Source organism: Sabethes cyaneus, chromosome 1 (assembly GCF_943734655.1).
Source record: "Sabethes cyaneus chromosome 1, idSabCyanKW18_F2, whole genome shotgun sequence".
Classification (NCBI taxonomy): Eukaryota; Metazoa; Arthropoda; class Insecta; order Diptera; family Culicidae; genus Sabethes; species Sabethes cyaneus.
The window spans coordinates 10,563,839-10,591,173 of NC_071353.1; the positions used below are offsets into that span (position 1 = coordinate 10,563,839).

The 27,335-nt window shown below is 39.7% G+C and overlaps 2 protein-coding genes across 2 annotated transcripts in view; both read right to left on the bottom strand.

Annotated features, from left to right (window-relative positions):
- LOC128732995 (calexcitin-1-like) overlaps positions 1 to 13,185 on the bottom strand; it is a 106,879-nt gene extending 93,694 nt beyond the window's left edge. The window contains exon 1 of the mRNA XM_053826514.1: positions 13,045 to 13,185. The gene's annotated coding sequence lies outside the window, so the exon portion shown is untranslated. The remainder of the gene's footprint in view (positions 1 to 13,044) is intronic.
- A 13,674-nt stretch (positions 13,186 to 26,859) lies between these two features.
- LOC128732994 (calexcitin-1-like) overlaps positions 26,860 to 27,335 on the bottom strand; it is a 45,463-nt gene continuing 44,987 nt past the window's right edge. Inside the window, exon 6 of the mRNA XM_053826513.1 lies at positions 26,860 to 26,970. Coding sequence (XP_053682488.1) covers positions 26,860 to 26,970 — 111 coding nt within the window. The remainder of the gene's footprint in view (positions 26,971 to 27,335) is intronic.

The window sequence follows — 27,335 nt, forward strand, 5'->3', positions numbered from 1 at the left end:
GTAATGACCAAACTCGAGCCAAATTCGAGCAGCCCGCGGACTGATTTTAGGGATGATCGACTAATGAGTAAATGTTTTGATGACTCAGGGCTCCCCCAGCAAGCATTTTCATATGTATAAAAAAGGTAAAAATCAGCATTACGTACAGATATACATGCTAAATAAATCGTATTTCATGCGCAAAATTGGCATATCCATTCTATTTTGGAGGCGATATACGTGATTACGAATAATTTTGAGCGTTACGACTATATAAGTATTTATATAGGATAATATCCGATTAAGCGCGAGTCGCTCCGTACTACTCTACGATTTTGTGCTGAAAATCGTATGCATGTCAGTCATTATCATTATATACGACAGAAAATCAACTTGATCCCACTTTATCCAGCTTTAGTTACGATTTCGAGTTTGTTAGGAGATATTTACGATAGTTTTCGTACATTGATATACGAGTTGGTGTTGGCTGGGCACCCAGTTTGGTCATAACGCCTCGAGCATGTAATGGATCTGAATGCTTTCCGGTTTCTGTTCTCATAACTACTAATTACGCAAAGGAAACCAAATTTGGCATGAGGAGGGTTTTGGGGGTCGAATTTTTTTCTAAGGTGAATTGAGACTTCTTCCCCCTTTTAGAGGAGGGGCTCCCATACAAATGAAACACGAATTTCCTCAAAAGCTAACGTTGGCACCTCACTGTGGGCAGTTTCTGAGGAGGTGAGCAACTTCGCAAGTTCTTGGCAGGCCACCTGCTGCGGGACCGGCAAGATGAGCCAGCCGTGCATCCGTACGTACACGTTCGATTCATAGCGAACGACTTATCCAATTATGGTATTGAATTGAAAAGTTTCAAGACTCTTTCTTTAGTTTCCAACTTGCGCAGTGAAAGTAATGTGAAGGTGCTGCACAAAATTCCATGAAATTCTGGTAAACTTCGACTTATTTTAAATGAGAAGTAGTTGACCCGACAAACTTCGTATTGCCACAAATTAAACTGCGTTGTACATAAACCCTGAATCTGGAATGACCTTTATTACAATCTCGAGTTTTCAAATTTCTGGGGAGTTCATGGGTGTTTTAATATACAAATTTTCCTCACAGTAAAGTAGAAAACAACTCCCACCATTGGTTAGCCTGATAAAATAATGCGGATCGCATTTAAATATTCGCCATCATTACAAACCATTTCGCAGAATACCATTTCGCGAAAAACCTTACGCGGGATGTACCATTTCACGGAAAATCTTTCCGTAAAATGCACCATTTCGCGGGGGTGACCTAACTGAAGGAAAGTAATAGAGGTCAGTAGATCTAGAAAAATAAATAAACCTAGATAGAGGTGATCTCTACGGGTGGCTGCCCCCCGCAGTGGCCGGCGCTTCCGACGGCAGGTCGCCGGCAACACTCGCGGCCTGTGTCCGTGTCGCCCTGAATCATCTAATGTTACTATTGATAGTTTCTGGTGGTCTTGTTATCAACTAATGTTCTATGAAAGTGTCTAAAATTTCTCGAGTTCGATTAGTTTTTGAGTTACGCACAAATTTCTGTTTTATTTGTTTGAGAGCCCTTATTCCTCTACCACAGGGGTGAGGGGTATCAAACCATCATAAAAAAAATTCCTGCTTCCAAAGCCCCCACATGTCAAATTTAATTCCATTTGCTTGATTAGTTATCTAATTATGAGGATATTTGTATCTCACTTGAATAGGAGCCCCACACTATTGAAGGGGGCAGGGGTCATAATTCCCCTCCTAAAGAGGGGAGAGGTCTCAATTCACCCTAGAAAAAAAATGCCTAAAAAAACACCCACATGTCAAATATGGTTGCAATTGATTGATTAGTTCTCAAATTATGAGGAAATTTGTATTTCGTTTGTATAGTAGCCCCCTCCCCCCTCCTAAAGTGGGAAGGGGTCCAAATCCACCATAGAAAAAATTCTTGCCTCCAAAAACCTTCACATGCCAAATTTGGTTCCATTTGTTTGATTAGTTCTGGAGGTATGAGGAAATTTGCATTTCATTTGTATGGGAGCCCCCCCTCCTAAAAAGGTAAGGGGTCCTAATTCATCATAGAAAAAATTCTTGCCTCCAAAAACACCCACATGCCAAATTTTGTTCCATTTGCTTGATTAGTTCTCGAGTTATACAGAAATTTGTGTTTCATTTGTATGGGAGCCCCCCCTCTTAGTAGGGGGAAGGGTCTCTAACCATCAAAAGAACCTTCCCTGGCGGCCCCAAAAACCTCTACATGTAAATTTTCACGCCGGTTGGTTCAGTAGTTTTCGATTATATAAGGAACATCCCGACAGACAGACAGACAGAAATCCATTTTTATAGGTATGATCTATATAAAAAATATAGTAAAATATATGAAAAATGGTGATATGTAACTTTTTTTGCGAATTTTAATTTAAAAGCACATTTTAAGAGCCAAATCTTAATCCTTATATATATTTAAAACTAAAGAAATATTAAACATTATCAAAGGGCACAAACCCATTTTCTTTTTCAGTGTAACACTGCGTGTTGTAATAGTGAAGCTAAAATCAGTCATACTTCTACACAGTATGCGGTCGACTCCGACATCACGCATAGATCTATGAGTGCTGTCTTGATGCTTTCCAACAGAGAAGAATCTGCGAAAATTAATTCTACCGACACGAGGCAAATGGTAACGCGGAAAGCGCACGTGATTACCATACTGATGAAGACACTGCAGTGGAAATAATTTGGAATTTTACGAGCATTACGAATGTAGTCATTTAGACTAGTTTCTTAACCTCAAAACACATGCCTTCGACTATAACTGTGCAATAGAAGTCACGAGTTGAAGAAAAACAGCGTGACATCTTTCGGAAAAAATGTTATCCTGCGCCTCCCAGTCTATTTACACGTTAAACGAAATTCCATTTCAATTTCCGCATTATCACACTTCCCCACGTGTCTCCGTGGTTTATAACAATGTGCAATTCCGATGAATTCACAATGTGGCAATGTAAATATAACCGGATAAGTCCACACGGCACTCGAATCATGCTCAATGGTACCGATTCCCTCTATTCACGAACCAAGCAAGCAAGCCTCTTCTCGAATCATTCGCAAACAGCACTATTTGACTTCGGTAGACTGTGCAAACAGTTTCTGGTTGTTTGTTTACTGCCACACAAGTTTTAGTCCCGTATGTGATGTGATGTTCACCCTATTTTCAATCCAATTGTCCCAGACAAGTTCTTATTAAAAGGATTTTTCAAATCAAACAGAAAATATGTACCACACAAGAGTGAAAACCGTTGTCAAGCTTAGCTTGATGTGTTGATCGGCGGTGTTAAAATTGACGACATTGAATGGATTATTATATTCTGTGCTCTGTATAGGCACAGAGACTAGATCCTTGCCGCCACATGAATCAGAATAACGGAGCGAAGTGCAAACACCGTCAAACCTTCCTACGCTTCCGGCTAGCCGCGCTAGCGCGCGCACGCGTTTCTCCTTATGCTTCTCAATCCCGGCTACAGACAGTAAGATTATCTTGCTCGAGTGTTAGAAGATATCCCGTAGGTTAGTTGCTTGGGCACAATCAAAAGCAACGTGTCCAATCGCCGAACCCAGCGTACAGAATTCGTCTTTTACCTTACTTCCTTTTTCCAGTACATCTTCATAGTCACAAGAAATCGAGTTTGCTGAATTCTATTTGCTAACTCCAAAAGGAAATTCGATTTGTTTGAGCTGTACTTCATTCAGGTGCTGTCGCTAGCGCCCGACAAACGCGAGCCAGCTGTTCGGAAAATCAGAGCTAAAAAATCACTCAAACTTACTGCTCGAAACTCGAATCGGTCCCACAAAAGTTCCTGCAGTTTGGTTGTTTACCTTCTACTAGGACATTTCTCAACTTTTAAGTTGAGCAAATCAAAAAAAAAATTAATTAGTTCGATGCAAATCCTCCACATAATTGACTCAAAATCATTTCATTCGTATCTAATTTTGCTCACTGGGTAACGATTCAAGATTAAATGAACCGATTACGAAAAGGATGAATATTTATTGCTTAATTTATTTAGCGACCGTTCGGCCTTGTTTCGGAACGATTCCGTTGTGGTTTGCTCCGTGTTACGATTTGATTTCCGATTTTAACGGCGGCGAAGTCATAAAATAAAACGAATTTAAAATACATCAATTATCATTAGCGATTCAGGATGGTTCCGTTTTTTTTCCGCGTACTGCCTATGAACAACACTGAATGTTGGGCTGAATTTGTTTCGGTCATTACAATCCGTTACGCCTAACAGCCTAACAGGCTGGAATGTACAAAAAATAATAATATTATTTTACTCCCTTTGTTTGGTTTTGTTGATTAAAAAAAATACTTTCATTCAAAGCTGGTTCGAAAAGGTTACAACCGACTGAATGGTCTGAACTTGAAATTCACATGAATTTGGCGCAGCTAACCCAACCATTCTTTGGGCAGAGGCTCATACTGTACGCTGGCATCAATCTAAGTTAAAGCAAAAACCATACGAATTAATTATACACCAACTCCGTACGGTTCACTCGTAGGTAGCCATTTTCCGAAATGCAAACTTTTGATCATTTCCCAAAATGCTTGCTTAAAAAGTGAAGCACATTGAAAAGACGCAATCATGCGCTTCCAGCTAGTACGTAAGATAAAAGGTTTTCCATTCACAGTATTTGCAAGGCAAAAACTCAATCCTTTACTTGGTGCCTAACTATGCAAAACATCCAGGGCAAAAGTAAGTGGAATGCAACAAAATGAACCAAAGCTCGGCCAAAGCTTTTGTAAGCAAATGGTTTCAAAGTTGATGCAGAACGTAGGTACTCAACTCGGCAGAGCGCCAAAGTGATGCCTGCTGATTGACGTTTCTATAGTCGGGGCACTTTTGATGTTTCCAATTTAATAGTGCAGTATAAAGCAAGTCAAAACAAATGTGGGTATTGTTGAGAGAACAAAAGATTTGCTAATGAAGGTTGGCTGCTCACAAAGGGTACTAACGTTGGTAAGATTATTAAAGCCTAGATCACTCAATTAGGTAACAGAACAAACGATAATGAATAACTAATAAATCTGAAATGATTGAGGTTGTTATTATCCTGGAAGTGAGACATTGTGCACAATCGATAGTCTGAAATATATCACATGCGTTCCTGTGATCACTGCTCAAACATCTATATATGTTTGCTATTGATAATTAAATTATTGTACTCTCACCATCAGCAGCAAATCATAACATTTCAATGACATTTTTTCTTAAGTGACCAAAACTAAATATTCTTCACGTTTTGTTACAAACTTGCATCCATGCGCTTTTTATTTTATCATGAACGAAGCTGATCGAAAGCATAGACATTTGTTCAAAACAATCTACTGCATGTAGGATACCCAAATTCATCAAAAAAAAGTACAGGCATGGAAAAATTAAATTAACTTTAATTTAATCATTTGTTTTGAAAAATAGTCAAGTTTACTATGAGCGTCTTCGAAAATTAAATCAAAGAAAACTTTATTCACGATTAAATTTTACGAAATACGCATCTGTTGTGGGAGGTAATTAATTGATTAAACAATTATTAGTCAGTTAATAATCTCTTCTCTCTTCTCTCTTCTCTCTTCTCTCTTCTCTCTTCTCTCTTCTCTCTTCTCTCTTCTCTCTTCTCTCTTCTCTCTTCTCTCTTCTCTCTTCTCTCTTCTCTCTTCTCTCTTCTCTCTTCTCTCTTCTCTCTTCTCTCTTCTCTCTTCTCTCTTCTCTCTTCTCTCTTCTTCCTCTCTTCTCTCTTCTCTCTTCTCTCTTCTCTCTTCTCTCTTTCTCTCTTCTCTCTTCTCTCTTCTCTCTTCTCTCTTCTCTCTTCTCTCTTCTCTCTTCTCTCTTCTCTCTTCTCTCTTCTCTCTTCCTTCTTATGTACTTCTTCCTTCTTATGTACTTCTTCCTTCTTATGTACTTCTTCCTTCTTATGTACTTCTTCCTTCTTATGTACTTCTTCCTTCTTATGTACTTCTTCCTTCTTATGTACTTCTTCCTTCTTATGTACTTCTTCCTTCTTATGTACTTCTTCCTTCTTATGTACTTCTTCCTTCTTATGTACTTCTTCCTTCTTATGTACTTCTTCCTTCTTATGTACTTCTTCCTTCTTATGTACTTCTTCCTTCTTATGTACTTCTTCCTTCTTATGTACTTCTTCCTTCTTATGTACCTCTTCCTTCTTATGTACTTCTTCCTTCTTATGTACTTCTTCCTTCTTATGTACTTCTTCCTTCTTATGTACTTCTTCCTTCTTATGTACTTCTTCCTTCTTCTGTACTTCTTCCTTCTTATGTACTTCTTCCTTATTATGTACTTCTTCCTTCTTCTGTATTTCTTCCTTCTGTGCTTCTTCCTTCTTCTGTGCTTCTTCCTTCTTCTGTGCTTCTTCCTTCTTCTGTGCTTCTTCCTTCTTCTGTGCTTCTTCCTTCTTCTGTGCTTCTTCCTTCTTCTGAACTTCTTCCTTCTTCTGTACCTCTTCTTTCTTCTGTGTCTCTTCTTTTTTCTGTGCCTTTTCTTCATTCCCCTCCCTTCCCAATATTAGAGAGATTGCTTCATATTATTGTTTAGGTTGCTCACATTTCAAACTATATTTCCCAATTTCTCGTTGTTTACTGTAAAAAAAAACAAAAACCAAATCACCAGAGTTGTGTTACAAGCACGACAATCACTGGTGTGCCTAGACCTAAACCGTAGGAGGGGCACCGACCGCTCAAAAGCATCTTTTGGTTCGAAAATTATCAAGTAATGGTAGGATGATGAATCTTTTTCGCGCAATTAATTTGTTTTCCCCAAAGTGGCAGTCTGGACCCACCCGTGAAATTCGAATAGGATTTGAATTAAGATTAGCAATTTCCATGCGGACTTCGGATCTTGGAAGTGACATTTTATTTCAAATTTGGCTTAATTGGAACTGAATTGGACGATAATTAGACTTGTAACCGAACTTCCGGTCGAAAATAAATTGCAATTAAATAAGTCTAGATGTTGAACTCACAACTGGGCTTGAAAGCAGACTTGAAATTAGAATTGAATTTGGCTTGAAATTAGTTTTAAAATTGGCCATTAAATTGAAATTCAGCCTGTTGAAATTCGACTTTAAATTAGTCGTGATATTGGACTTCAAATCGGAGATTAAATTGGAATTAAACCAGACCAGCAAATGGAACTTGAAATTGGTCGTATGGTTCAAATCTCGGCTGGACGTTAGAGGCAGTAGGATCCTTGCACTAGCCCCGTTATTGTCCTGTAATTTAATAGCCGACTGCGAAATCTGTCTGTCTGTAAAGACGGTTTAAGGTCGTTTGTTGGGACTTGAAATTGGACTTGAAGTCGGTGGTAAAATTAAAATTTAATTAGTCAACCAATTGTCCTTAAAACGTGATATTGAAATTGGATCTCGATAGGACTTCGAATTGCACTTAAAATTAGACTTCACTTAGGACTTAAAATTGCTTGAGTTACACTTAAACTTGGAATGGTATCGGAATGGTATGGTGAAAATAGAACTAAATTAGACTAGAAAATTAAACACTAAATTGAACAGACCAAACTGGACTTGAAATCGGAGGTGAAATTGGAATAAAATTAAAATCGGAACGGACTTAAAATGGGACGTGATATTGGATATGAAATCGGACTTAAATTGGATTTTGAAATTGAACTTTAAATTTGGTTTGAAATTAGACTGCAAATTGGATTCAAAAGGCCTCAATAGGATTTGAAATTGTGTTTGAAATCTGTGGTGAAATTGAAATTAAATTAGACTGGAAATTCGCTCTAAAATGGAATATTAAAATTGGACCTCAGTTGGAATTCAAATTGCCCTTTAAATTGGACTTAAATGGGACGTTAAATTCGTCCTTGAAATCAGTGGTTAAAATCGAAATTAAATTAAACTAAAAATTCGTTCTTAAATGAGATACTGAAATTGGACCTTAACTGAATTTCAAATTGCCCTTGAAATCGAACTTAAAATGCGACATTAAATTGCGTTTGAAATTGGACCTGACATCGGAGGGAAAATTGGAAGTAAATTAGACTTGAAGTTGGCTTCAAAATGGGACATTAAATTTGGACCTCAACTGGATTTCATATAGCATTTGGAGCTACCCATGTAACCAATAAGCATTTCCAATGCAATTTAAATGCAAGTCAATAAGCATTTAAGTTGCCTTGAATGCTACTTAAATGCTATTTTGGCAAAATATGCGGCTACTTTACTGCTAGCCCTCTTATAGTGCTGACAATGTTTATTTGCAGCTAGTTACCAACAAGAAGAATTTAAATAGAATTATGGATGCCAATTTACAACAGTTATGCAGTCAAAAGGCTGATAAACAGCAACCTGCAGTATAAAACGCCAGGAATGCCAATAAACGATTGATTTACTGCTTATACTAATGCTTATTAGTTACGATAATATGTTTCATTGATATTTTTCGGTGAAATAAGCTTATTAGTTACATGGGTAGACTTGAATTTGCACTTGCAATTAGACCTGAAATCGGACGTCAAATTAAAACCAAATTAGACTTGAAATTAAACTTAAAATGGAACATTGATATTTGACCTCAATTGCGCTTCAAATTGCGCTTTGAGATTGACTTGAATTTGCCCTTAAAATCGGACATTAAATCACTTAAAATTGGAGCTGGACTCGGCGGTAAAGTTGGAACTAAATTAGATTTAAAATCGGATTTTAAATTGGACTAGAACTTGGACCTGAAATCAGACGAAGAATTGCGTTTGAAAAAATTGGACCTGACATCGGAGGGAAAATTGGAAGTAAATTAGACTTGAAATTGGCCTTAAAATGGGACATTGAAGTTGGACCTCACTTGTATGTATATATGTATGAATGCAAACTACCACCTACCTCAGCAAACAACTGTTCATAGCTATGGGCCTATCTTGACAGGGGATTTGTACAAACATAACGATTGGTCACAAGCTCCTGTATGAAGAAAATTGTACCTCAATTGGCCCAAAAATGGGACATTGAAATTGGACCTCAATTGATCTTCAAATATCATTTCAAACTAGACTTGAATTTGGCGCTCAAATCGGATATATAATTGCATTTGAAATCGGAGGTGAAATTGAACTTGCAATCGGGTGCAAAATTGGAACTAAATTAGACTTGAAATTGGACCTAAAATAGGACAATAAATTGCGCTTGAAATTGGACCTGAATTCGGAGGTAAAATTGAAATTAGGCCATTGCAAATCATATTTAAAGTTTTTGTCACCCCCCCTTGTAAATTGGCTTGAAAAATCGGGGGGCAAAAAAATAATTTGTAGGATATGAGTCAAATTTCTTTTTATAAAATCAATTGTCTGTGGGCTCTACAGTCTGAAAACCTCGAAAAATGAGTCTCCGAGTTAAATTAACGCTTCTAGCACGAAACAGAAATGGAAATTCGAACAATGGAATTTCCGAAAATCGCCCAAAAAAATTTTCCTTCGTTTTTGTCTTTTTTCGTATATTTTTGCATAGAAAATAATAACGTATATGTTATAAGCAAGAATAGATTCGGTTTTAACGTTTAAACCTTAAATAAAAATTCTTAAAATCCATGTTTTTTTTTGCTCGATTGAAAAATTCACTTTGTTGTCGCCCCCCCCCCCCTTCAGTGGCCGAACACCGGAAGGACAAAAACTTTATAAAATATTTGTAATGGCCTTACATTAGACTTTAAATTGGCTTTAAAATAGGACATCGAAAGTGGACCTCAATTGGATTTTAAATGAAATTTGGAGCTGGACTTGAAGTAGAAATCCAAACACGTACATGCTACTTTCTACAGATACTAGCGAACCTGGCGGTAGCGAGTCACTTTTGTCCACGAAAACACACGAACGCATACGAATGAACGCGGAAGCATGTGAAAGCTGCTGTGCGATTGGCAGCGAGCGTTCTGCTTATATTGCTATTATTCGCTTCTATGCGAAAACCTTCCCAAAGAAAAATAAATACAAAAAAAACTCTGTTACCAGTTTTGATCGCCGAATCGTTCCGACTTCCACTTCTGTTCTGTGGGGCTAGTGCAAAGATCCTATTAACTCTAGCGGCACCGCCCAGTCGAGATTCGAACATACGACGATTGACTTGTTAGGTCAGCATCATACTCCGGAGCTAACTGAGCGGACAAAATTGAAACCTAATTAGACTTGAAATTGGCCCCTAAAATGGGAGATTGAAATTGAACCTCAATAGGACTTCAAATTGCACTTGAAACTAGACTTAAATTAATACTTTGAATCAGACGTTAAATTGTCATTGAAATTGGATCTGAAATTGCACTTGAAATCAGACTTCAATTGGACATCAAATTGCGCTTAGAGATAGACTTAAATTTGGCCTGAAAATCAGAGATTAAACTGCACTTGAAATTGGACCTGAAATCAGAGGTGAAATTAAAACTAAATTAGTCTTGAAATCGGACTTAAAATGGAACGTTGAAATTGGACCTCATATGGACTACAAACTCCGCTTGGGCTTGAATTTGGCCTTAAAATTAAATTTGAAATCGGACTTAAAATTTGAACCAAATTAAACTAGAATTCGGCCTTAAAATCGGACATTAAATTGCATCTGAAATTGGGCCTGAAAGCGGGGATGGAATTGGAACTAAATTAGACTTGAGATTGACCTTAAAATGGGACTTTGAAATTGGATTTAAATTGGCCTCAAAATGGCACTTTGAACTGGACTTGAATTTTCACTTGAAATTGGACCTGAAATCGGCCATAAAACTGGAACCAAAGTAGACTTGAAATTGGACTTCAAATGGGACACTGAAATTTGACCTCAATACACTGAGAAAACTGACTAAATAAATCGTATGTGCATCGCATATAAAATTTTGCAATTAGCTTCCGCACTTTAAAATCATATTCCAAATCCTTGCATTCTATATTCAACTCTCAAAATACCTATATTTACCAGCCCATTTAAAACTTGTAATTCCCGTACATACAATTTATTACATGATCGTATATAATATTAAAGAACATTACAAATATATTTTAAATGCACGTAATACGAATTTGAAAGTTTAGAGTAATTCATTGTCAATAAAATGTGTTTTGGAATTTATTACTGTTGTTTTTAATTCTTCGCTACTTCCTAAATGGTATTAATCTGCGGTTTAATCAAAAATATTATTTCATTCATTTACACAATATATTTTGTCAGAATTTATAAGTTGGCAATCGTCATTGCTATAATTGTTTTTTTCCGGTTCTATCACATGTTCCAATATCAAAAGATAAAGTTCCCTATAGTCCATATGTTCTACCTTGTATTTCGAAAAAAAAAAAACAACTAAATCCCAGAAAGTCGATTTTTGACGAAAAAAAATTTATTTTCAAGATTTTCCATGTGCTTTTCACATAAAAAAGAACGTCGATTTGTCGTACGCTCTCCTTTGGTGAGCTTGCATGCAAGTCAAAAAAGCGTGTCAGTTTCGGTCCTAATTCATACCAGTCAAACTGTGACGGTTTTGCGGCAGCACTAAATTGAGTCCGATTGAGCTGAAATTTTGCACAGGATGTTTTTTCGTTGCATTTTGTGAGTTGTATCGTTAAAATCCATTTTCATTAGCACACTAATATAGAATTATGTTGCAACTAAACCCTCCAGCTGTAGCGCACTTCCCCAGCACAGATATCAGTAATCGTATAGTAGTATGGAAAAAAATCTTCGACCTGTTGGGACAAGGAGGGTTTATCACTTTTTCTGGCGTACTTCCCAAGCAAAGACATCAAATTGGTCTAGGTTTAATCGTCGTGCAAAAAAAAATCATTGGCCGGTTAGGACGGGGAGATTCTGTCGCTTTTTTTTCTATAACACATTGAACCTTGGATGACCCTTTTTCAACCAATCACGAAGCGGGCATTCCCAGGTTCCAGCTGGTCTTGGTCAACGTATAGAAGATTTTCCGATTGGCTGGTGCAAAAAGTTGTTAGCGTTAGTGTTGGTGGTAAGTTATTAGCGTTTAAAATCTGACCGCTTTTCGAGATAGATTTTCTACAATGACCCATTACAACAGCTACCTTCCAGCAAGTTGTAATCCTACGTAAATCATAGAAATAAAGATAAAAATCTTTCCACGCAAACATGAAATCAAGGCAAAATTTGGTATTTGTAATAAAATTACTTCTTACGCATACAGCAATGTTCAAACGATAAAATATGTAAAAAAAATTAATCAAAAAAGAGTATGAGAAGAAATCGAGTGTTCAAAATATAGAATATAATTAAGGATGAATGAATGATTATGAATTAAAATTGATGAAAATAATTTGTCTAAAATTTACATTGCCTTTACAAAAAAAAATTGGAAAGTTCAAACAAAATTAACAATAAAAGTGATCAATTTCAGTTGCTATTGTTCGAACCAAAACAGGGGTATAAGGCTTAAATTCCGTAAAACCAAAAGCAAACCACGACCTCAAGGTCGGATATTTTTGCGGCTGATTTGCTGCACATTGAAAAAGTTTGTTGCTCGAGCATCGTTCAAAGTTTGGGCACGCCGGTGACGATCTTGAATTGAGTTTTATTCATTTTATTTTTGTCATCCTTCTGACTTAAAACTTTTCCGATCGGAAAGAAACCTCGGAGGAACCTGATTGAAATAAATTAAACAAACCAAACTTTTTCCCAATACTAATTATGAAACCGCATTCTTTAAAAAAAACAGAATTCTCATCTGTGGTTCTCTCCAGGGATTATCACAATCAGAATTCCAAATTAAAAATTCAATCCGTAGGGCACCCCGGCCCCGTCAGGTGGGTGGGCGTCTTCATTCGCAACTAATTCCCCATAGAGCACGGCAACCGGCATTAGCAACAAAAAATGGGGAAAATCAATTGTGACAACCGACGACGACGATGTCCCCGATTTCCAGAGAGACTGCAGCTCGCGAACGAACCGGTTTTCGGCAGATCGACGAAAAATCAAGCAAACAAACTACAATAAAAAAAAAGAAGACACCAAATCCACTCACCGCAAATTATTTTCCTCCAAGCGGACGACTTATCGTGGGCGCAAAGGGCGAAAGTATTGTGTTCCGCACAATCCTTTTCGTTGCCTGGGACAGGAAGACACAGTAGGTTCCGGCTAATGTAATCTCCAGGCCAGATCAGTGTATATCGGTTCGCTTTCGGATTCACTCACTTTTATTATTCCACTCACGTTCTAGCGAATTCTTTTCATTCACAGCGTTCGCAGCTTGCAGATAAAGAAGCACAATCAGTTGATTTATTTACTATATTTTTTGCCCCTTAATCGGGAGGGGTTGCACTAACAAATCGCAAATCAGATAATCTTTATGTCAAATTTCAAATGATTTCCAAAATTAGCAGTCGATTCCGGTCAGATTTTCAACTCCCTGGCGAGCCCTTAATTCACTACCAAAACTTTTGTCCTTAGACCTAACACTCAGAACAATCCTTCCGCTTCAACGAGCCGCGATTGAATGGCTTTCGTACGGGATCCGGGTGCGACTAGTGCGAAAGTTTACTGTCTCCTCCCATACGACGACCAGCGTGTGCTGTCGAAATCGAATTTTAACCTATCCACACCCTGCCTGCCGCGGTTGCCCCTGAATCGGCCAGGTCCGGTGTTCCAGCCTGCTGCGTTGGGCCTCCGAGTACGCCTGGAACGGGCCGGAAAATGGAACAATCGCTAGCACTGCAGCAGAAACGCGCGCCTTTCACTTCTTGTTTGTTGGAGTAGAAATTTTTTTTCCCTTCCGCTGGAAGACGATGTCCAGACCGGGACACAAATATTTATGTTTGCACAGAATCTGCCGATCGCAACAATTGTAGCCGAAAATGCACTGTCCAACGCGCCAGACACGACCAGAATGCAGCCTCTGTCAGGCACGAGAAAAGCTTTTATAGGACACCAATTGGTGATGACACTGCTGCCGATGCTACGATGCTACTGCTACTACTGCTGGAGCTGGATGCTGGTGCTGATGATTATGATGATAATAAAAGATGATGACGATGAGGGTGCCCAGTTCTGAACGCCAGAATGCTACAACCCGCTAGAACGGAACAGAATCCGACCAGCTGCAGTCGTGTCGGCACGGCACAGCGGGTGAGTATGTGTGTACCGTTGCATCCTAAGAGCTAAAGCTTCCACGAACCCTTGTCCCCCACAGAAACCCGCTCATTCCGTAAGAACATCGCAACAGATGTTCAGCTCTAACGGCTCTAGCGGGCACGTTCACAGTTGTTTGCGCCGATGGGCCACTCACTCTCCGTAGGTCGCATTTCGGAGTTCGGGTCGGAACGAACGCACTGGACAGTGAGCGACCGAAGAGCGCTCAAATCCGAAAGGACACTCCGAACCGAAAGGTTTTCCTCGATGATGGGCACGGAGCCAACAAAGATGTAAGCTATACCGCTTGAAATGCAGGCCGCACGCTGTGGCCCGAACGCGTCAAAAACACGCTAGAGCAGTACCTACGATTTAAAATTGAAATTTATGAATTCGAACGCTTTCGAGCCGAACAATTCAATGTTCACTCGGTTGAAATGAAGCTCGAGTGAGTGAATAGAAAATCGGATTGTGCAACTTTTCGATGCCGAAATATTGCTGGCAGCGTTCGTTAGGTTAGGTAATTACTTCATGCATTTTTGTTAATTGTAATTAAAAAGTATCAATCTAGAGAAAGATAATACCGGTAGATAAGTTGGGAGTGAAAATATCCATTTTAGTGATGTTTTTCATTTACTTACACAACTATATTAATGCAAATACAAACTGAATTTTGCATAAACTGATGTTCTTTTCTGTTTGACATAAGCGATCGCTCGCTTGTAAGCAAGTGATCGCTTACTTGCCAGTTCTTGTATGGTCAAAAAAGGAATGCTTGTATCATGTCTGTTCGTCAGTGGTTTTACTGCAAAGTGGTAACGAAGAGCATTCTGTATTTTGCTCTATTTTTGTTGATACTTTTGGTTTTATTTTTTTTTTTTTTGCCGGAGTACTATAGCATACACACTTTCGAAAGTGGCTTCCTAAAACTCAATCGAAAGTGGTAAACCTTTTTAACAGAAATCTAAAGTTGACATTGGGAGATGTGTTAAAAATGATAAGAATTTCGTGATCCTAATCCAGCAAACGCAGAAGAGAAATGGTTTAAAAAGTTTCAAGGTACAAGTTGTACGGGACCGTAATGTAAAGCAAAACCTGGAGGCAATGAAATGTTCAGGGAAACTCTCCGAGAACTATATATATCAAATATATAAACACTCTTAGCCAGTTAGATCAGTAACATGATAGAAACACGGTCACCGAACAAATTTCCCTCGGTCGAAGTGTGGAAATAAACGCTTATCATGATAAAGAAAAGAGTATGCCTGCTTCAATTTTTAGCCAAAAAAACCACTCGCTGCTGGTCTTGCTAGCCAACACTAGTACCGGCTCGGCGGATCGGCGAATATACCGCCAGTTGTCGCGGGTGTCCGTAAAGTATCTTCAAGTCTCGCCCGTTAGCAACGACAATGAATGGCGTCTCTGTGATTCATAAGGAGTGGTATTCAGCTAAAGACGATTGGGAACTACCGGTCGATTGTGAAGGGAAAACTGAAGAAGAAGAAAAAGGGTGTAACGGTAACCTGAAGCGACGTGAAGGTGTTCAAGCGGAAATAGAATTTGGCTGCCAATTCGGTGGGAAAACTGCCGCTGCAAAGCATAATGGGCCGTGCTCGAGGAAAAGCTATGTAGCATACCATACCATTAAACGTTTTACAACAAAAATAAAATCTAAAAGGTACAATTTTACTCTAACAAGATTTTTGAGGCATTATTTTTTCGTGCTCAACATTTAGTCGTGGTCACTCATAGACAACACGAACACCGTAGTTAGTAAATTTATAGCCAAATTAAGATAACTTGCAACTAACACTATAAAATAAAAATAAAATTAAAGTGTAATCTATAATCGATTATAATAACAACAAGAGAAAAGTGAGAAATTAGGCAAAATTTGTTATCGATATGTTTATGTTAATTAAGTTAAACTTTAGTAAATAAACTCAATGAATGAATGAGGCCTCCCAGTTGGCCTCGAGGCATGATGCTGGCCTAATAAGCCAGTCGTCGTATGTTCGAATCTCGGAATCTCGGAGCTCTCTTAAGCCCGTTCCAAGCGCATCTTCGAACATCTAAATCAAACGATGACGATCCGTGGCCATTCCTGGAAATGCTTCAGGTACATACTGGAGCAGCGAAGCTAAGACTAAGGCTAAGCTCAAACAGCGACTGTCTCGGAGCGAGCGGTTTAATATGAAATGCTGTAACCCGCAACCTATTCTTAGATACAGGGGCGTAGCCAGAAATTTTTCTTAGGGGGGGTTTTACAAAAAAAAATTAAAAATTTACAAATTAAAAAAACAGTTAATCAGAGCAACCGATCAAGAATTTTTTAAGCTACATTTTACTCTAATCAGATTACATAAATATAGCTGATATGATTTCGAACGATTATAATCGTTAATTAATAGCTATAAACCATACAGAGTAGCAAACTTTGAATGCGTTTTTCTCGAAATCAGAATTTTGCCATTTGGTTCGGTCTGACTTAACACCGACCAGTTGACATCGTGATACGTTGTATATTCAAATCTTGGCTGGGAGAGACTATTACTGCCCATAAATGAAGAATTGGCTAATATGCCACGAACATGAAATTGAGAAAAATGCAATTTTATTAGTTTTGTTTGTCAAAGAGCTTTTACGCGGTTTTAATGTGCATATTACCCGTCATACATGCCGGAGTCATGCTGTGGAATTGAAACAGCGATACCTGTGGACTTCCAGGGCACGTTTTTAACGCAGTAGCCATTTTTAAATTTATTAACCCAAGAAGAGTTGACAATCCAGGGAAAATTTGGCTAACGTGCATGCGTTGTCAATTATCTTATGCTGGCGAGTCTTCAAAATGGTTTTAAACAATTTAAAACAGTACGGAAGCATAAGTGACGACGAAATGGATAATGAAACATCTATTCCGTACACCCGGCGAAGTTGCCTACGAAGCGTGAGGTTCAAGCGCTTGAAACTAGAAGGTAGAAGCAGCTTCGTCATGCCATCGTTAATGGGAGCTGCAAATCCTGCCGCGTAAGCTGTCGTGGCAATGAAAAAAAATAATAATGAGATTCGATCCAAAAACTTAGCGATTGCTAGTCTTACGCACGAAACCACCACACCACATGTTCCGCTTGAATGTGTGATGGAAAAATGCGAAATAAGAACACATCGGTTGCTGCACATGCAGCTTGCAATCATCACGGATATTAACCAACTTCTCATTTATTTTGGACTAGCTGTCCCGACAAACTTCGTATTGCCACAAATTAAACCGTGTTGTACATAAATCCTGAATCGCGGATGACCTTTATCACAATCTCGAGTTTTGCGAGTTTCTGAGGAGTTCAACTTTAGATGATTCATTTTGGCAGCTACGTAACTATGAAAGCATCATCCCAGGTAACCAATAAGCGTCACCAATGCTATTCAAATGTAGGCCAAGAAGGATTTAAGTCGCCTTAAATGCTACTTAAATGCTAGTTTGGCAAAATATACAGCTACTTTACTGATAATCTTCTTATAGTGCTGACAATGCTAATTTACAGTTAATTACCGACACGAAGAATTTGAATACAATTTTGGATGCCAATTTACAACACCTATGCAGTCAAAAAGCTAATATACAACAACGTGCAGTATAAAACGAGAGATACGCTGATTTGCTGCTTATGTTAATGCTTATTAGTTACCAGGAACGGGTAGGTTAATATACAAATTTGCAATTTTTCCTCACAGTAAAGTATAAAACAACTCCCCTGTCCCCTCATTGCATAGCCAGAAAGCGGATAGTAATATTCGCCATGATTGTACAACATATCGCCGAATATCGTTTTGCGAAAAACCTTAAGCGGAATGTACCATTTCACGGAAAACTTTTTTGTGGAAAGTACCATTTCGCGATCCTCTCCTTACTCGCTGTCGCTCGTTCCAGGAAACCCAGGTAGACCTAGGAAAACAAATAAATCTAGACAGTAGAGATTTCTGCGGAAAGTTGCCTCCCCCAGTGGGTGGCGCTTCCGACAACACTCGCGGCCGTCTCGTCCTGAATGATCTAGTGTTACTATAGATAGTTTTTGTGGTCTTGTTATTGACTAATGTTTTATGGAAGAGTCTCAAATTTCTCGAGTTCGATTAGTTTTTGAGTTTCTCAAAAATTTCTGTTTTATTTGTATGAGAGTCCATATCCTCCTACCACATGGGTCTCAATTCACCATGGAAAATATTCTTGCCTACAAAAACACCAACATGCTAAACTTGGTTCTATTTGCTTGATTAGTTCTAGAGTTATGAGGAAATTTGTATTTCGTTTGTATGGGAGCCCCCCCTCCTAAAAAGGTAAGGGGTCCTAATTCATCATAGAAAAAATGTTTGCCTCCAAAAACACCCACATGCCAAATATGGTTCCATTTGCTTGATTAGTTCTCGAATTATGAGGAAATTTGTATTTCGTTTGTATAGGAGCCCCTCCTCTTAAAGTGGGGAGGGGTCCTAATTCACCATATAAAATATTTTTGCCTCCAGAAACCTCCACATGCCAAATTTGGTTCTATTTGCTTGATTAGTTCTCGAGTTATGAGGAAATTTGCATTTCATGTGTATGGAAGCCCACCCTCCTAAAGTGGGTAGGGGTCCCAATTCATCATAGAAAAAAAATTGTCTCCAAAAACATCCACGTGCCAAATTTGGTTCCATTTGCTTGATTAGCTCTCGAGTTATGAGGAAATTTGTATTTTGTTTGTATAAGAGCCCCCCTCTTAAAGTTGGGAGGGGTCCTAATTCACTATAGAAAATATTCTTGCCTTCGAAAACTTTCACATGCCAAATTTGGTTTCATTTGCTTGATTAGCTCTCGAGTTATGAGGAAATTTGTATTTCATTTGTATAGGAGCCCCCCTCCTAAAGTGAGGAGGGGTCCCAGTTCATCAAAGAAAAAATTTTTGTCTCCAAAAACACCCACGTGTTCCATTTGGTTCCATTTGCTTGATTAGTTCTCGAGTTATGAGGAAAATTGTGTTTCTTTGGTACAGGAGCCCCCCCTCTTAAAGTGGGGAGGCGTCCTAATTTACTATAGAAAATATTCTTGCCCTCGAAAACCTTCACATGCCAAATTTGGTTCCATTTACTTGATTAGTTCTCGAGTTATGAGGAAATTTGTATGGAAGCCCCCCCTTTTAAAGAGGAGAGGAGTTATAATTCCCCTTATAAAGAGAGGAGGGGTCTCAATTTGCCATAGAATAAATTCTTGTCACCGAAAACACCCACATGCCAAATTTTGTTCTATTTGCTTGATTAGTTGTCGAGTTATGCAGAAATTTGTGTTTCATTTGTATAGGAGCCCCCCCAAGAAGTGGGGGGAGGGGTTTCTAACCATCACTAAAACCTTTCCTGGCCCCAAAAAACCTCTCCATGCATATTTTCATGCCGATTGGTTCAGTAGATTTCGATTCTATAAGGAACATACGGACAGACAGACAGACAGACAGACAGAAATCCTTCTTTATAGGTATAGATTAGAGTCAACAGGATCGAGTCCCTTTCAGCCGCGGCAAAACTCGAGACAAGTTGACAGCTTAACCTGCATGCTTTTCAGCATCGCCCTTCAGAAGATGATCCGGCGAGCAAAATCGAAACGAGACTCAATTTTCAGTGAAGGTAGCAAACTTCTTGGCTACGCAGATGACTTTGAAACTAGGCCAAAACTTCGCAACGGCGGAGGCCATCTGCGCTAGACTGCAAATCCGCTTGCTAGTAGGATTGGGCTAAAAGTAAATGCGTCGTAGACCAAATACGTGATTGGTAGAGGCCCAAAGAGACGAACGTGCACTTTTCGTGGACGGTAATCGTTGGGATCACTGGTGGCCGCGGTTAACACAAATAGGCAGATCATGCGGCGCACTTAAGCAGAAAATCTAGTCTGCTTTGCCCTTCGCAAAACGCTTTCATCCGCTAGCAAACGATAACCACCGTACGATGCTGACAAAGTACATAGCCCGGTAGTTCTTATGGATTTGACGATACTCACGGAGGACATGCCCGCACTTGCGGACGATGTTTGACGGAGCAAAAGCCTGAAGCGGAGAGTGGCGGAGGCACACTAGAATCTCTTTTTACGTCTATTTATTTTACATGATTTCCTTTTGCGAAAATATTTTTAGGTACGGAATTTTAATTAATGTCGTCTCGTTTTACGTCCAAAATTTAAATTACCGTCCACCCTTCTTACGACCGATTGTTCTTACGTCCCATAATAGTGGACGTAAAACTAGATATGAATCATGAGCAGCAGTGACAACTTGGGGAGATTACCATCGGCCATCTGGTGAAGCATACTGTAAACTACGGTGGACCGGGCAGTCATAAGGTAAAAGGTTCTATTTCCCAAGTAGCACACGTTGTCACAATTGAGTCGCAGCGGCTGATATGCGACAAATTTAAATGTAAAACTTCGGTTACAGTAACCTAAAATATAACAGTTGTGTAACCGAAATAGCGCAACTTATGTAACTAAATATGGTTACATTAACAGTTACTCAATAACCAATATGTAACATGTATAGTTACAAAATGGTTACTATTGAAGTTACACATAAACTGTAAATTGACTTTCAATTGATGGCAAATTAGTTATCTTGAAACTTTTATTGCATAGCGAAAACAATGCAGCAGGTTTATTATTTCAATCTATGGCTGTCAACATCAAGCAGTAAATTTAACTGTTGAATATAGAAGAGTGTATAAATTTCGCTTGTTATTTCAACACAAATTTTAATGCAGTTTCAAATTTATGGTGAAATGCATGATTCTAGCTTTGAAAAAATCACGCGCTCTTATTTAATCTAGCTTTTCGTAACTTACTTCTTTGAAAAATTGATTTTTTGTAAAACAAATATGTACAAATATAAAAATTTTAATTTTATTTTCTGATTTTTAAATTTATTCTTAGCAATAATGAATTAGTGGAGCATTTACCTAGAAATCATTAAAAACAAATTGTTTTCGCTATCACTAAGTAAAATTTATAGCCATTTTGCCTTTGGTTTTAACTACTACACCATCGTCCATGAAGTTTTGTATCGTTTTCGGCATATTGCATGAAATGATTTTAAGCAGACATTGTTCATAGATATCGGGAAAAGGTGTTTTTAGTGATTCTTGTGAAAAGAAAGTGTTAATTTAATATCAAAGAATAGTTTCACTTTGAATAAAACAGTTTACAAGCAGTGTTAATCATAGAAGGTTACAATTCAGTTACAATCTAGTTGCACGTAATCTTAGCCTTCGACCTGGTTACGCTATCGGTTACGGTAACCAATATTAAATCTGTTGTGGTCACTTATTTCTTATGTCGTCATTTCTAAGTTACACTGTAACCTATTTTCATTGCCGATTTCGTTTCGATGTAACTTGATCGTTTTGACGTTTTAGAATAATCAAAATTTGTTTATTTATTATCAATGTCTGTGCGGAGAAGATTCCAAGTACCATCAATTAAGTAAATAAACGCATTTACAAGAGCATTTTACAACCCGTGTACCAATTGTTTATCTTTACCATAAGTAAAATTCTTGAGATCTAGTTTTTGCTTAATCCGTTGTGTTTACAAGGAACAGTGAACAAATTGTTGCGAAAGTGTTACTAGCCGACTATTTTTGACTTCGTAACTACTCGTAACGGAAAATTAACTGTTTTGCGACCAGCAAGTTGATGACAGTTTGGAAAAAGGTTTCATTTGTGTCACTTGATAACTAATTGGTAACTCGTAACTGAAATGTGACTGTTTTGCGACGACCAAGTTGTTGACAGTTCGAAAAAAAGGTTTCAATTTGGTCATTTGGTAACTACCTGGTAACTTTTTGAGATTTTTGTCACTAGAAAACTAAAAAGTAACTATTTTTAATTTTATGTAACCTAACTCGTTACAAGTATCCTAAATGTAACTGCTGTGCAACCTTTTTGTATTTTTTTATTTTTATGATTAGTTACAAGTGCTACTTGGGTTAACAACCCCACGGGCATCCAGAACAGAGGGGCTCTACGTGCGAGATGGCTCAACTTGGTCTTGCGATTTGCTCCTTCTGAAACCCCTGGGAAATAGGCGACGAGTAACCCAAGATTGAGTTGCATGCAGTCGACTCGTTGAACAGCACGAGGTCTATGCTACTGACGACGACAACGAGGATCGTACAACTAGTCCCGTGAATTTTCCTGTGCTCGAAGCAATTGAGATTTCAAGCTTTAACGGGAAACTAGCAGTCATTAACTTTTCGTCGGAAAGCCCAATTTCGGAAGCAGTTTTTAGACCCAAATGCGGGGTTCTGTTTAAAGAAATGTATTCACTGCATTCTTCTTGCCAATCTGAACACAGCGAATATATTTTCATGAACAAAATTTTTGTTTTAAACAAAAAAACTGCTTTTGATATTCGCAGAATCGATGATGACTAATTTCACCTTAAAGTGTAGAACAAATTTTCGTCTGGGGGGGTGGTAGCCAATCAATCCTCGAATGTGCAGGTTGAGAATCAAGGACCGATTCTTCAATATAAGCATCATCAACGTGCACAGCCCTCACCTCAGAAGTACCGATGACGACAAGGATGAATTCTACACGCAGTTGGAGAGTGAATACGACCATGAAACATGATATCAAGATCGTCATCGGGGATTTCAATGCTCAGGTCGGCCAGAAGGAGGAATACAAACCGGTGATTGGAAGGTTCAGCGCACACCAGCGGACCAATGAAATGGGCCTAAGACTTATCGACTTTGCCGCTTCCAAGAACATGGCCGTACGTAGTACCTTTTTCCAGCACAGAATCCATCACAAGTTCATCTGGAGGTCACCAAATCAGACCGAATCACAGATCGACCACGTTTTGATCGACAGTCGGCACTTCTCAGACATTATCGCCGTCAGATCCAATCGAAGCGCTAACGCTGACTCGGACCACTCTCGAGTGACGGTTAGGATGGGTCCAAGACTCTCCGTTGTTCAGTCGTTACCGACGCCAGCCTCGGTTAACTCTCGCGCGGCTGAAGCAGCCAGATGTCGGCGCACACTATTCGCATTAACTCGAACCTGTGCTGCCGGAAGAGGACGAGCTGGACGGAACCCTTCTCGAGGACTGTTGGAATACTATCAAAACAACCATCGTGTAGCGGAAAGCTCCATCGGGCATGTGGCCCGGAATCAGCGGAACTATTGGTTTGACGATTCATGTAGGAGGGTGATGGATGAGGAGAACGCTGCGCGGGCGACCAAGATTCGCAGTGCCACACGTCAGAACGTGGAAAGACACAGACAGAAGAAGATGCAGCGAAACCAAATCTTTCGGGAGAAAAAGCGCTACCTGGAAGAGCAGGAATATGCAGAGTTGGAGCAGCTACATCGTTCTCAGGAAACGCGAAAGTTCTACCAGAAACTGAACGGATCCCGCAAAAGCTTTGTGCCGCGAGCCGAAATGTGTCGGGATAAGACTGGCAGTATTCTGACGGACGATCGTGAGGTGACCGATAGGTGGAAGCAGCACTTCGACGAACACCTGAATGGCGCCCAAGCGGAGAAACCGATTACGACGGTGCAACAAACGGGGAAGAGGTGCCAGCCCCAACGATAGGCGAAGTTAAGAAGGCCATCATGCAGCTAAAGAATAACAAGCCACCTGGGAAAGGTTGTCTGTATTGGACTGTGAGAACTATCGAGCGATAATCGTTCTCAATGCCGCCTATAAAGTGCTGTCCGAAATCATTTTCCGCCGGCTATCACCAATTGCGAACAGATTTGCGGGAACTTATCAAGCCGGCTTCGTCGAAGGTCGGTCTACAACGGATCAAATATTTACACTGCGACAAATGCTCCAAAAGGGCCGTGAATACAGAGTTCCCACGCATCATTTGTTCGTTGACTTCAAAGCCGCATATGATACCATCGACCGGAAAGAGTTATGAAAAATCATGGACGAGAACAGCTTCCCTAGGAGCTCATCAAACTGATTAAATCTACGATGGATGGTACACAGTGCTGTGTTCGGATTTCGGGTCGATTGTCAAGTTCATTTGAATCACACAGAGGGCTTCGTCAAGGTGATGGTCTTTCATGCCTGCTGTTCAATATAGCGCTACAAGGTGTTATGGGCGGATATCAAAACGCGGGGCACGATATTCAACAAATCTAGTCAATTCGTCTGCTTTACCGATGACATGGATATTATTAACAGAACATCTGAGGCGGTGGCTGAACAGTACACCAGACTAAAGCGCGAAGCAAAAAAGATTGGGTTGAAGGTAAATACGTCTAAAACAAAGTACATTCTGGCCAGCGGAACTGATGCAGAGCGACGCCGCTTTGGCAGTAGTATATTGATCGACGGCGATGAGTTTGAGGTAGTCGACGAATTTGTCTACCTTGGCTCACTGGTAACGGCGGACAATGATACCAGGCCGTGAGATTCGGAGGCGTATTATCTGCGGAAGTCGTGCTTACTGTGGGCTTCACAAGCAATTGCGGTCGAGCAGACTAAGTCCCCGTACAAAGTGCACCCTGTACAAGACGCTTGTTAGACCGGTTGTTCTCTACGGGCTTGAAACATGGACAATGCTCAAGAAGGACCTGGGAGTGCTCGGAGTTTTCGAACGACGAGTGCTAAGAACGATCTTCGGCGGCGTACAGGAGAACGGAGTATGGAGGCGGAGGATGAACCATGAACTCGCACAGCCCTATAGCGAACCCAGTATCCAGAAGGTGGTTAAAGCTGGACAGATTGGGCAGGACATGTTGCAAGAATGCCGGACAACTACCCTGCAAAGATGGTGTTCGCCTCAAATCCGATAGGAACCAGACGACCAGGAGCGCAGCGAGCAAGATGGTTAGACCAGGTGGAGCGAGATCTTGCGGAGAGTACTCGGTGTCCGAGGAATTGGAGAGCGGTAGCCCTCAACCGAGTTATATGGAGAAACTTTGTTCAACAGGCTTTGTCTTAGGACGGCAATCCACCTAAATAATTAAGTAAGTAAGTAAGCAAGTTCGTTGATTTGGCACTAAAAAGTGGGAAACGGTATTCAAAGTCTTTGAAAATTCGTCCAGTAGCAATATTTAGAATTCACTCAACTAGCTGTGGAAATCCTCCCAGTTGGCTCCGAGGTATGACGCTGGCCTAATAAGCCAGTCATCGTATGTTCAAATCTCGACTGGGAGAGGCTGTTAGAGTCAATGGGATCGTAGCAACTGACCTTGCAATTGTCCTGCACTCTGTCAGCTGGCTGCGAAGTCTGTCGTATAAAAACAGAAGGTCAAGTTTCGATAACGGAATGTAGCACCTAGACTTTGCTTTGCTTTTAGCTGTGGGAATACTATCTAATTAAACGACTGGTTTCAAGATTAGAGATCTAATATTACTATCTGTTCATGGAATAGAGCTATTTGGGTATCTGCGACACGAAAAACAATTGAAGAGTCGAGAATTCCACCGCGTAAAATTTGTCAAAAGCTATTACAACACATAAATAAAACCTGTAGTCAGTTAGAAAAACGATTTCGCATGTTTAACGCAATACGTCCAATAGGATTCTGCTCGAGCAACAAGTTGAAATCTTTGCAATTCTCCTTATCCGGTCGGTATACCAAATTGGCGAATTGGATGTGACAGTTTCATAAATCAAACCGCTCAGAAATCAAGCATAAGCTACTTAGCCGCACTCAGATAAAGTTATCAACAAAGTAGCTTCTCCGTTCCTTTCCGCCTTACCGGGGCAGAACAAAAAGTAGAAAAAACTTTAAATGCGCCTATTCAGCCGGACAGCATTCAACAGCTTAGAGAAATGCTAATGAAAATTTGGCTTTTCACCATCATCACCGCAGAGATCCGTTTCACCAGAACACGCGGAAGTCGAAGACGACTGCGGACAACTGCTGACTAATGGAAAGCAATTCAAAATTATGACAGCAGCGCGCTGCTGGTAGAATGCGATAGCGCTTTTGGGTGCGGGGTCACTCAGCGAGGTTGGAGGTTAATAAATTAAATTAATGATTCTTTCTATGGAAAGATCATCCACTATTCAGTAGGTGACTGTTGCTTTTTCGCGACCGCATCTGAAGCAAGCATCGGCAAACGAGAATGAGAACGCTGACTGCTAGCTAGAGGATGACCCAATTAGGTATAAGGATTTCGGATGTTTTTTGTGGAAACAAAAAGTTGAAAACCGTACCGTCACACACGATTTATTTTAGTTTTTATTTCAGCGATGATATTCTCTATGTCTGTCGATTATGATAGTAAAATTTTATGAAAAGCTAACAGAAGCCAAGCATAAGTATTAGTCGTACGGAATGGAGTCGGCTTGGGGCAGATATTACTTTCTACCTAATCTCCAACGGACTGACGGAAGGACGACTGAATACCGGAACGAACAAAATCAAAACAACTACCGACAGGCTACTACATGGTATTAAACTCTTTGATTAATCTTAAAACTTCTCTGGGAATTGGCAGGAAACGGGAAGCAGTTCCCTGGATTGGTTCTCTATGACTTTCTCTACACTATATAGAAAATTGAAGGTGCGTGTGCGAATCGCTGCGCCCTTCGCTTGTTCGCTTGTTTTGGTTGTTCGTTGTTCTGGGTTCGATCGATGAGCAGCAGCAGCAGCGGTAGCGGCAGCGGCAGCATCAATCCGGCGAAGCGAGCGAGCACAGATTGCGGACCACAGTTGGTCGAGCTAGTTAGAACGCAATCTTGCCGAAGATGTAATTTCCCGGGGCGGTCGGCTCATCCGAGGAGAAGTACTCACGCCACAAGACGGCAAACTGATCCCGGTTTACCTCGCCGGCGCCCTGCAATATAAGGTTGGGAAACTTTAGTAGGTTGAAAATATTTATCTAACCAGAAAAGGAAGGATGATGTGAGCTGATAGGCATTGGAGCAAAGGATTATATGGCTTAGTCAATGAATCTGCTAAATTATAAAACATGAATTTCGACATTTTTACATAAATTGGTGGCAATTCCTTCAAAATATCTCGACACAAGTTCAACGCTTAAAATTGCTTCAAAATAATTTATGAGGACGCATGGTCTTTTGTATTAGCATATATAACAAGGCACATACATACATTCCGAATAAAGTCAATTCAAATTTAGTGAATTTTTGTAACATCCTGATTTTTGATTATCCTGTTATGGGTAAATACATTTCAGAA